Below are 12,360 nucleotides of genomic sequence, written 5' to 3'. Positions count from 1 at the left end.
GATACAGGCTGGTACAAGATAGCAGACAAAAGTGGAAAAGTGCTCATTTACTCCAGCTGAGGATTTAGTCACCAGGCTTGAACCAAACTGAAAATTGACCTACCTGTCCTACTTCTGGAATCCCTTAAGCATAGGTGGGCCTCAATCTTGGATTAAGGCTCTTGAAAATTGCAGTTGCTGTCAACTGTTCCACATGAAGATTAGAGTTCAGTGTTAATTTAGGATATTTCACTGTACTGATGCATTTTGATTGAATTGCTGTCTATTTCAAAAACCTGTCTGTTTCTGTAGAAAAGTTGCCTTTGTAGTACCAGATTTTGAAATTTCTTTCAAGAATCCAACCAGCAAGGAGCTGAAGGAGATGAATTTGGGCACTGAGTTTTGCACCTGATCCATGGCACTGTAGCAATTTTCTGACAGAGTTGTTTAAGCGTCTGATTATCCAAGGACTAGATTATCTTGATCTACTTGTAGCTAGACTCTGGTTTGTTTTTCAAGATTGTATGGGTTCACTGAGCAGAATGATGTGTTTTCTGGTAGCATTGAGTCCCAGCTTAGAGGAAAGTTTTATTTTTCTAAGGTATGCTATGGGTTTGTCTGTATTGAAATGTCATTTGACTGTGCTTAGCCAGGCTGTCCTGGTTGCAGTATCACTGTGGCTGCTGCTTACCATCCTGAAGACATTTGGAATTTTTGATCATAATTTAGGATAGGAAGTTGAGTAATTTCTCCAGAAATGTCTGCATTGGTTGATAAGGGACATCACCAAGAAGAATTGGAATGACCCTTTCTTCTGTTTTGACACAACATTTCTGCAGTCTGGTGCCGTGTTTTGTGTGTGCCTGGCACATATGTGTGTGCATTGCACTTCACATGTACTCTCCATTTATTGGGTTATTGAAAGGGAACAGAGGAATGTCATTTGTACACAGGTGAGACAAATGGGTAAGAAAAGTTTGTATTGATTTGCTGTTCAAATCATATTCTAAGTTGCTCCATGCAGGAATTCTATTGGTTTTTTTCTAATTTGCTATTTAAACACATTGTACTAATGCAGAACTGAATATTGAAAAGATCCTAAATACATAACTTGGTAATTAATAGTGTATTGTCTTGAGAATACTGAAAATTGCTGCAGGAAAAACTAAACTTAGAGGTCTGGGGAGGTTCCCTTTTCCCTGGGAGATATTAAAGGCTAAGTGTACATTTGTTAAACATCTAAGATTGTAACATCTTTTTATCCTTGTCAGTATTCTTTTTTTTAATTCAACCTTTCCATTAAAATGACACATCATGACATGCCTAGCAAGGGAGCTGCAAACCTCTTACAGATGCTGAAACATACATAAAGTGTAATGCAGTAAATTGTACAGACTAGACCTTAAAGTCAACCTGTATGTCTGAAGCAGTACTTTGTTGGGTTTTGGGGTTTTCTTAAGCAAGGCTGGGAATGTAATAGTGTAATCCACTTGTGACTCATGTCTGTTAAAAACTCAGAAGACAGCCAGATGTTACTGGGTGTGAGTCTGTGTCTGCACACTACAGAACAGTTTAGCAAAATCCTTTGCTGGAGCTCTTTAGAGGAAAACTCCCTTGCCATTAGGTCCACGAATTAGACTTGTTTTTCCTAAGGACTCATTTTGTGGAAGAAAGCCTTGAAAATACAAGTTTGCCCAGATCTGGCTGATGTTAGAAGAACGTGGAATGTAGATGTGAAAAGTGAGCTTTCCTTCCTAAAAGTTGCAGTGAAGGATCTGGTTCACAGCGTACTTGCACACAAAGCTTGAAAGGTTTCCTTTCAGTCCATTTTGAGTTATTGGTGAATAGAGGGAGGGAAAATTATTACCCAGATGGAAGAATTTTTCCCGCTTTAGTTTTTCTGATGTGGCAAGAGGCTTTTTGTTTTTCTAAAAATAATCTTCATCTCCATAATGAGCGCAAGTGAAGAAGTTTCAGTACAGAGGATAGTTTGAGGGGGAAAAAAAGAGAAAAAAGTTGAGGCATATAAAAAGAAGCTTAGTTGAAGACCCAGTATCAGTACAACTATGGATTCTGCTTTTAGGAATCTGTAATAAAATACTGCTATCAACTTTATAAGCATTCAAATGATCTTAAAAATCTCAGTAGGTAATAGAAAGGAACCTTTGCTGAGGACTTTTCCTGAAAACCTCCATAATCCTTTCAGATTTTGCAGGGATTTTGAGTCTCAACCATGTCAGATGTCAGATAACTCTTTCTCTTAGTTAATAGTAGGTTTGACAAAATTCTGCATCTTCCCATTTAAGAGTTGGATTTTTTAAAGGAACTTTTCAAAACTGTTTGAAGACAAATACTTTTGAACTCATTAACAAAGGCATTTCAAAAATATGCATGACTTTTTGAATGGCCTTTGTGTTTGTGTTTTAATAGAGATAGATTGATTACAGGTGTATGTCTACCTTCTTTATAGGTAACTTCAAGCAAAACATGCATTAATTTCTTAAACTGAGAAGTAACCTATGCACTTTCCTTTGAAATACAAATAGATCAACAGAAGAAAATAGATTTTCATAAATTTTCCTGGAATTCAATCTATAAACCAAACCAAATGTAGATGAGGAGTGAAAGGTGCAATTCACTACTTCTTTTGGTCTGCTTTATTTTCAAGTGCTGTAAGGAACAAATTGTTTTGCATTCCTATGCTAATAGGACACACTAATCACTGGGAAAGGTGATTCTGGTTTTGTTCAGAGCTTATGAATTAAGGGTTATTACTGGAAATGGCTCATTTACTCTGTAGGGCCTGAGACAGGGAGTCTGAGTCCTCTGAAGCTTTTGTAAATACATGTTGCAGAATCTTCCCAGACTGAGATGTTTGCCTGTTTGTAGCTGGCTAATCCAGAAGTGCTTCCCTGATAAGGTTAATGCCCAGTTAATTGCTCCTAGCCTTGACACACAGTTTAATTGCTATTTGGCCAACATATGCTTGTTGCTTGCTCTGTGTAGAATTCTAGCGGATGTAGTGATGCAAACTACAGGCTGGTGGAGGGCAAACAAAATAAATACAGTATTTTATGTTCTTTTAATTCAGGGCCAAGTGGATTTGGATGAAGTGTTTATTTAGTTTGCTGGCTGCTTCAGATGCTGTGGCATATTGATTCCTTTTATTACTAGCAGCCATTTAACCTGACCTCTCTCAGATCCAGTATTTTAAAAGCCATAAATTTTAACTTTACTTATGAGCAAGGACTGAAATGCTGTGAAAGCCTTTTTATTAGCAGAGCTTTTGCCTTACTCCATGTTCATGTGTCACCCATGGCAACAATATTTAGAGCATCTTAAATTAGAGCGGCTGTTGGGCAGCTCGGTGGTGGTGGGGTTAGCAATAAAAAGAGCTCATAAATATCTCAGGCATGTAGGATTCACTGATCAAAGTGTGGGCAGGTACAGAAGCAATGGCATGATTAGCAAAAGGTATTCTTTTCTGGTTATTTTGTTAAACATCTTTCTTTTCTTAGTCTTGATGTTTACAGATAAGGAAGATTTTTTTGTTAAATTGCAAGTTAAATTGCTGATATTGAAATGTAGTTTCCTTTGCTGCCTTGGCTTTTTGTTTTTTTAAACAATAATCAGCTTCCTTGTTTCATTAGCTTAAATTAATCACTAAACAACACTTAAAGCAATCTTTAATGTGGGGCTTGTGTAAGTATTTATAAAAATGTGCCCAGGCCAAAAATTGATGCATAAAAATGACATACCACTCTTTGAATTATAAATAATATGATTGTTTCAAATTTCTTTCTGCATTCACATGTAAAGAACACAAAAAAGCTTTAGATTAGTGATGTAAACACAAAGCTTAATATGAATTTCTTGCATTCTTCTAATTTGTTACTTCTCATTTAAATTAATAATTTTTAAAAATATTATTTCAGGCTTGATGACTAAGATTGAGTAATAATTCAGCAGGTTTTTTTCAAAGTAGACTTAAGACTTAACAAAATAGATCATAACTATAATTTTAATGTAAGTTTTGGCTTGCTTTCTTCTGTTCTAGTACTAAAGAAGTTTCCCCATCTGTCCCAAAGATCAAAAGGTAACGCTCTAGATGTTAGCCTCATACTATCAGAAGAGACTGTATAAATATTAGTGCAGGGACTCTTTACTTCATTTTAAACTTTGGCCTGGGAACAAAAATGTTGGTTTAGTTTGAGAAGCATAATTTATATCAATTATGATTTAAAGCTGAATTTAAATGTTTGACCTTTTCAGAGGGCAGGTGTAGAAGTAGAAATAAAGCAATCACAGGGCACTGGAATTTTTTGCTACTACTCAGTTCCAGACTGATCAATTTACAAGGTGCCTGAAACCACTGGGGAATCCTGTTTTCTAAAAACTGGACTTTTTCCTGTCTGCATTGTTTCTCCTATTGCAGTTTTCCTTTAGCAGGTTGTAACACCTATATCTCAAGTCAGTTTATACATAAATATCCTTGAGGAGAAGCTTTGTGCAAGAGAAGTAGCTAGATTTATATTGGGACCTGTTTGGAGGGCAAGTGCTTCAGTTTGCACCAACTAGAGGGAGGGCAGGAATCTGCTGGAGAAAGAGGGATTCAGATGTCTAGGAAAACTGCACTGGATGCAGGGCTATTCTGTGAGCTGGAAGGTTATGTGAGGGGGTAGACTTCTGTAACCAGATGTAGAAAAATAATTACTTCAGCAGATAAGATCACAGGGTTTCTATGCAATGACAGGCTTGGCTGCATTTTGTCTGATATTAGCACTAACCTGGGAAGTGCATGTGCCCCTTCACTGAGGCTTTCGCTTGAACCTCTGCCTTTGCTTCTAATTCTTAGCTTTAATATTGTTGCACTGGGAAACTTGTTAGCATTTTTGAGATGTTTAATGCCATACATATTCTTTTTGAAATAGTAGCACGTTCCATTGCAGCGTTGTTGTTTGTTAGTGGTAAGACTGTAGAAAACAGCGACACCAACTCGCGTTTCTAAGATGACAATAGTGCATTTTCACTTTTTGCCTAATGGCTGCCTTATTGCAAGCATTTCCTTTTCAGCTGGCTAAGGCTCAACATATCTTCTGGGCCTCAAATTGTGATCTGTCATTATTCATAGCTGAAATTGCAGTTTGTGCAAATGCAGGCTAAATTGCAATCATTATATGTAGTAAAATAGATTGAAATATCTGTAAATCTGAAGACTGTAGCTGTCTCTTACAATCAGAGAACATGTTAAATTCTCCTATGCTTTGATTTCTCTTTATTAGATTTTGTTTCTCTGTCAGTTGCAGGGTTGTTCTGTGTTCAGTATTTCTGCTTATTATCTGGAATGCTTAGATTGAGGTATTAAATGAGCAAAACTAGATATCTTGTCTTTAATATATAAGTGCAAGATAGTGATTCTTCTCTTGCTTTTCATCAAACCCTTAATCTTTTCTATGTCACCTGTATAAATTAGTGTTGAAGAAAAAGCTACCATGTGATCTAAGACTTTTCTACAGAAATGTTATATTAAAGCTCTTCATTTGAAAATCACAAGCCAAAAGATGTAATGGCTTTCAGATTCCTCCTTCCTGAACCATTCTTTGCATTGAATTGGTGGATGATTGAAGGAGTATCTGAATATAAAAATATAAGTGAGAGGAAAGAACCCTTTGTAGTTAGGCATACTGTGAATCCTACCAGAAATAAATGAAACTACATTAAACAAATGGTTAAGAAAGAATGGAACATGAAGTAATCTAAGTCACCACATGATGTTGCAATCTTGTAGAGTGAGGAGTTGGTCTGTTAGGTTGGGGTAGGCCTGAGTTCAGTGAGCCCAAGCTGAATATCATGAATGCTACTGGAGGTGTGTGTCCAAAGCAGAGCAGGCACTGAGCTGTACCTGCTTCCTTCAAAGCTGTTGGATTATCTCCCTCTGAGTGCTACCACTGAAGAAGCCACCATCAGTGCTTCATGCTCAAACAGTTGTTTGCCTGCTGAAAGCAGTCCCATGTTCTCTCCAGCCTCCCAGCATCCATAGGGTGGAACACTCACTGTTTTCAGAACTATTTTCTCTTCCCTAGGACTACATGAACCTCCGCTATGTGCAATGCAATAGGAACCAGCACTCGGTGTGTTTAGGGAACTGGCAAAAACAGAATCAAATTATTTATAATTTGTTTCAACTTTTTGTTTATTGTATTTTCGCAGTCTGCAATAATTTCCCTTTTCCTTTATAGTTTTTCTTTACCTCACTGTCTTTCAAAATGTAAATAGTAAGTTAGTCTAGCTCACATAAATATTTTCCTCTAAGTATTCTCCTTTAGGCATATTCCTGTAGTTTTGGTTTTCAAGAAGAAACATTATCTAGAAAATAAAGTTAATGATAAATATATAAAATGTTTACTCTGTGGGGTGTCTTGGGAGTTGTATTTCATGTAGAGTGACAGTGATTCATGGCTTCTCTGCATTTTGATTCCCTCTGTACGTGCCTTTGGGGTGACTTGCATCGCCCACAATGCTGTGTCACTTGTTTCCCTTTGATTTTCATGACTGACATCTTGCTTTTGGCATATTTTCTTCAGCTGGGCTATTAAAAAAAAGAAAGGAATGTGCAGATGTGGGAAAAAGATAATATTGGAAAGACCTGACTAATAACAGTAGTAGTAAAAGAGCAGAAAGCAGGTTTACTTAAAGTGGTACATTAAGAATTTAAAAATCTGTGTTAGCCATGTTGGCATCGAGCAGAAAATTAAACCATGTGTAACACCATCTTTCAGTTGAAGAATGATCAGTTACAGATAACATCTAAGAACCAGCAGTTTGATTTCAGCCAGTCTAGGCAGGTAGTGATGTCAGCTGTTGTCTTCTCTTATAAATTCAGGAGAGATATATAAAGTAATTCACCATTTATAAAAACAATAAAGTGGATGCTTCAGTTGGCTTTTTATCATTGTGCTACCAGAAGCAGTAAAAGAGCTCAAGAATTTCAAATCCATGAAAAGAAACATTTTAACACAATGAGCAGCTGAGTTTCTTATTCTCAAATTATGTTTTTGTATTAAAAGTCCGGGTAAGGCTAGATATAGACACACACCATGTGTCCCCAGAAATGCTTGTTAATAACTTGTAAAAGATAATAGAGAGGTTTTGTTGTTTATTTGTTGGTTTGGGTGTTTTTACCCATGAGATAAATAAACACGTTTTCAGGCTTACAGCAGTTCTAAAGGTCTGCTGAAATTAAGAAGGTACTCATGTGGGCAGGGGAAGGCAATTTTCCAATTTGGGATGCAGCCTTGTCCATTATGGAGTTTTGTGCATTTTTCTGGAAAGCATCCAGTAATAGATGCTGGCTCAGAAAGCAAGGGGCCAGGTCTCCCTGCTTAGAGAAGCTTTTTAGCTCCTGTATCTTTAGCTGTGCTCTAGTAAGTGATTACTGCAGCTCTGTAATGAAAGGGGGGGGAAGGAATAAAAGCTGAATTGTAAAAAATTAGAAAGTGACATTTCATACCAAATTATTACAGTCTTAGAATGGGTCCACTGAATGCTCAATACCAGTCTGTGAGTGAGGGTTCTCAGTAAGTTTTTGAACAAATGAAGACACCTCAGTGTGCTGGGGTGTCTAAGGGCTGGGTCCCAGTGTGTGTGGGGAGGCTGAGCACACAGCTTGCTGTCTGTGACACGTGTCCTGTGAGTGCCTCACTCCGAACTTCGGGTGTTGGTTAGATTTTCTTAGGAATGGCCTTCATACATTGCAGTCTTCCAGTCTGAGGAACTGGCTCAGCTTTGTATAAAACAGGCTGTAACCAGCATTTAACTAGAGGCTCTTTTTCCAGGTAATGGAGCTTAGAGCAGTAATTGAGTGTAGTACAGCTTGCACTGGGATGTGTTTGTGAGCATTTCTGTACTTTTCTGGCCAGCCAGGCCGCTGTAGCAGCAGTCTGGAGTCAGCATTGGCTGCTGGACCTCCCAAATCCATGGGCCCACATGGCCCTGCTGGAAGCGGGGACGTGCCCAGCCCTTCTGCAGTCACCTTGAAGCCATTCCCAGTGGCTGTTCCTCCCAGGAGGCTCGGAGCAGAGTGCTGGGGACCCACTGCCTGCAGGGCCCCCAGACCACAGCCGCAGCCCCTCGGTTTGCAGCCCAGCCTGGCTGCCTGCTGGGTTGCCCGGGACCAGCAGCTCTGCCAGTGTGTTGCTGTGCCCTGTGTCCTGCCAAACAGCCCGCCAAGGCTGGCTGGTGACTGAAACTTGAGAGAGCTTCCTCTGCTCATCAATGCCTTTCACTTGGCCTTTTTCCTTATCGTTGTTTTTCCCTTGGTTTTTCTCCTTCTCAGCTTGATAGGCAGCACAGTGCCTCCTACTGATGCACAAGGTTTTAGTGATTTTTAGCACCTTTTTGTTCATGCAGGTCATTCCTCTAACTTTGCTTTAGCACTTGCTAATTTGTCAATAATGGTAGTCTCCAGAATGGCAATTAGGGAACAGAAGAAGGTTGCACTGGGTGATGGAGCAACCACGGTTCCCTTAAACCTGTTTGTCTCCACACACACCCCCAATCCCCTACTTGTTCTCAGCTACATATCAGTCTGCAGGTAAAGGAAGTGTAAATTGCTTTATGTAGGCACTACTGACAAGTCTCTATTTGGTGCCAATTCTCAGCTTTTTTACTTTTAAGAATTCACTGAACATGCTGTTCAGAATTACTTGCACTCTAGAATTGCTAAAATCACAGCAAATCATACTAACATATCTGTCTTTTCTGTGACCCTTGAATCCCTTCAGGCATTACAGTATGGACACGGAGGTGAAGGGCTTCTCTTATGTTCTCCTGTTCCTTTTGTTAGTACTGCTTAAAAGTTGAAAGCAAAAGCACTTGAGTTCTCCAAGACAGAAGGCATATTGCAAGGCACAGTCTCTTACTCAGTATTTCTAAGGAACATTTATTGTTCTGCCATATAAAAACAAAGTAGATGCTACAGAGACTTTTAAATTAAGCTGTGAATTTCTTCATTGATTGGAGTGCATCTATTCATTGAATTTTGTTCTTTACCTATTCCACTATCATTTTTTAATACTAATTAACGCAAATGCTGGTACAAAATAAAGCCTTTCTAAGGTCATATAGTCAAGCAATCTAAAGAGAGAGAAGGTTTGGGACACTCGGTATTTCCTCTGTTTTTCCGTGAAGTGCTTTCTTAAGCCTGTAATCAGGGAATGAGGTAGCAACAGCAACATCATTTATGTTAACTTGTGGTTTGCTTGTTTCTTGAAAAAGCTGCTGTGTGTGTTGGTATCATAGCACTAGTTTCAACTTGAAGGAAAAGGTTGGGTAAAACTTAGAGAGAACTAATGATGTATCTTCTCTCAGAAGAAATGTGTTTGAAAATATCAACCATTCATACAACCTATCTCCTTCTAAAAAGCAAAACACTTGTGTAGCAGTGCTTGTTTTTGTGAGTCTAAAGATAATGCTCTCCTTAGTGCTAATGATAATGCTAACAGAGACTGTTGGCACTGTCCAGTTGAACATCACTGGCAAAGGTGGAGGAAGCAGCCCCATCCTCATCCCTGGTGAGGGCTTTGCAGTGGCACAGGGCAAGCCAGCTATGGCCCATCACTTTGTCAGGTCTCTACATTCTGTGCCATTCCCTCCAAGTCTGAATGGGGATATCTGCTGAACTAGGTTTAACTTGATGTTATTTTTAGAACAAATTACATTGATTGCATACTATTTCAAAGGCCCCAAGTAATAAAGTACACAATTAAATGTATCTGACTAGTTTAATTTCTCTGTGTGGTTTTTGGAATAAAACCTTAACCATTTCTTTTCCAGACTCCTCTGGCAAAGATTTTGGTCCTACTCTGGGGTTAAAGAAATCCAGTTCTCTTGAGAGTCTTCAGACTGCTGTGGCTGAAGTAAGGAAGAATGAACTCCCTTTTCACAGACCCAGGCCTCACGTGGTACGGGGCCGGGGGTGCAATGAGAGCTTCCGAGCTGCCATTGACAAGTCTTACGATGGACCTGAGGATGAAGAGGGTATGTTGTGCTGAAGGCACTGACTGAGGGAGCCACCTTCACTTAGCACTGCTGAGGGCCAGCTCGATGGAGCACCATGAGCCAGTGATTTTGTCCCACTGAAGCTGATCACATTTTAAAAGCTGTTCACATCTTCCACTGAATAGAGCTGTCTTTGCAGTACCCCATCCAACCTTGACTGGGTTTAGTGTAAAGTCTTTCACTGATCTCCTTTGGGGCAGGGGTGGGTTGGAGGATTTAGAACTCAATCCTTAAATAATTATGTTTTTCAACTTCAAGAAGCAGCTGCTTTCTTCAGATTACATTAAAAATTATCTCTCTTGTTTTACAATTCCCCCTTTTCCAGCCAGGAAATTTGTTTCATGTTGTAGATAAGGCAGTGTATTGATAGCACCCTGCTGCTCATTCTGTCACTATGGGTTTTATAGACCCCAGTCTGGAAATACATCTCCTTTAGTATGGGGTGTAAAACAGTGCTTGGATCCTGAGCCCCGCCCCCCCCCCCCCCGCAGAAGGAATACGGCTCTTTTCCAGCCAGACAGTACATTTTATCCATTTCTTGCTCAGCCACTAAAATAGAAAGATTCCAGGGAGTGAATGAAGTCATTTTGTTACATAGGTTGATTTTGCAGTCACCAGAATCTCTTGTGGAAGTAAGCTCTGTGTTTGAAACCCAGCACATGGTTAACAAGCTAGATTTCAAAGAGAACAAGTGCTTTACTGTATCAGGATTTTTATATCAGGAACAATGATTAGAAAAAAATTCATTAAAATAATTCTGCATTTAATTTACAATACAAATCTGTTTGAATCCACTAGATCTGCTTAGTCTGCTTTTTAAATTATTCAATTAAATGAGTAAGTGTGTGAGTCATTTGAGCCCTTTGTAGACACTCTTGCTGTATTTCACATGTTTGCATTTCAGTGGCCCATAGCCATCCTCACTGCTTCTTTTTCATTCTGTGCAGATGGTGGCTCTGATAAGAGCTCTCACTGTGGTCAAGAAGCTCAAAATGTGGAATCTGCCCCTCCAGGGAACCCTGAACTAGAAGATGCAGAAATCAAAGCAAAAAAGGACAAAAAAAGTAGGGAGAAAGAGAAGAAAAAGGGCAAGTCTAAAATCAAAGAGAAGAAAAAGAAGGAAGAAAATGAAGATCCAGAAAAGAAAAAGAAGAAAGGCTTTGGTGTCATGTTGAGGTATGGCATTTTACAAAGCAAAACAGCCACCCAGTCTCGTTATAAGATAGGAAACAACTGATGCTCTCATAAAGTAGTGGAAAAATTATTTCACTTGGACTCAAATAATGTTTATGTTATTCAAAAAGAAAGCAGTTTATACTTTTACACCAAACTTGTAACTGCGGCAGAAGACATTTGGCAGACAAAATGTCTTTTTGTGCCTTTGAAATGCATTCCCATATGTCAGAAAAGATTCAAGGTTTTAGGCTTAAAGCAAGCATGTATCAGTGGGGAAGGATTTGTGGGGAATATTTCTGAGTAAAACAAATCCTGCTCCCACACTCAGACCTTTGCTTTCTCTTCCCTTTCTTATCTGCTCCCTTCACAAGGTGCAGGGAGAGCAGAATTCTTGTGCTATTGCAAAAGGTCTACTAACGTTTGCAGTTGCTGAAAGCCACTACCTATGATAAAATCTTTACTTCATGGCTTCAGACATTGCCTGCAGTGAGCAAAAGTTCACTGTCCTCCCTGCCCAGCATGCAAGTGTTTGGATTTCTGCTGTGGCTATTTGTTCTGTGGCTCTGTAAACTCTGAGTCGCCAGAGTTCTTCAGGCTGTTTCCTTGCTCTTGCTGGAGCTTTTGGTGCTTCAGGTGCTGGTTGCTGACACCCTTCCCTCCAGTACCTGTTGGCTCTGTAGAGTATTTAAGTGTTGAAGGAGCTCTTTGCATTTAATACAGAGTATGTGATGAAAAATCTTGGTCACATGGAGGAGATTAAACCAAAGGACCATGTGGTTACTCATGGCACTGAGCACTTAACATTGGCTTTAGGATGCTGTTGGTGTTTCTTGTCGGGCTGTATTGTAGACAGTGCTCATATATACAAAAACCACAATCATTGCTTAGGTAAGGATGCATTTAAATAGTAATCTAAGAAATGCAGCTGCAAGATCATTCACTGATCATGGTGTTCATTAGGACATATAATGTATGAACTTGCCTTTCAACTTTGTGTTGCTATGTTCTCTAGAGTAAAATTACTTGTGTTATATTAATATGGAAGGTTTTAGCTTTCTTCCATGTATCAGCAATTGTCCTATACAACTTTTGAACACTGTGGAGACACTGTCAAAAATATTCAGGCATACCTGTATGCCAGATGTG

The 12,360-nt window shown here is 39.2% G+C and overlaps 1 protein-coding gene across 2 annotated transcripts in view; it reads left to right on the top strand.

Moving 5' to 3' along the window:
- The window catches only part of PARD3B (par-3 family cell polarity regulator beta), a 391,422-nt gene that overhangs the window by 243,311 nt on the left and 135,751 nt on the right, over nt 1–12,360 (top strand). For both annotated transcript variants that reach the window (XM_054278140.1, XM_054278137.1), the window contains 2 exons: nt 9,814–10,017; nt 10,986–11,214. In XM_054278140.1, coding sequence (XP_054134115.1) covers nt 9,814–10,017; nt 10,986–11,214 — 433 coding nt within the window. The remainder of the gene's footprint in view (nt 1–9,813; nt 10,018–10,985; nt 11,215–12,360) is intronic.

The sequence above is a fragment of the Melozone crissalis genome, unplaced genomic scaffold, assembly GCF_028551555.1.
Source record: "Melozone crissalis strain CALT ecotype California unplaced genomic scaffold, PUWL_Pcris_2 ptg000023l_1, whole genome shotgun sequence".
Taxonomy (NCBI): domain Eukaryota; kingdom Metazoa; phylum Chordata; class Aves; order Passeriformes; family Passerellidae; genus Melozone; species Melozone crissalis.
Note: the sequence above shows the minus strand (reverse complement) of the source record. Positions and strands in the feature narration are given on the sequence as shown.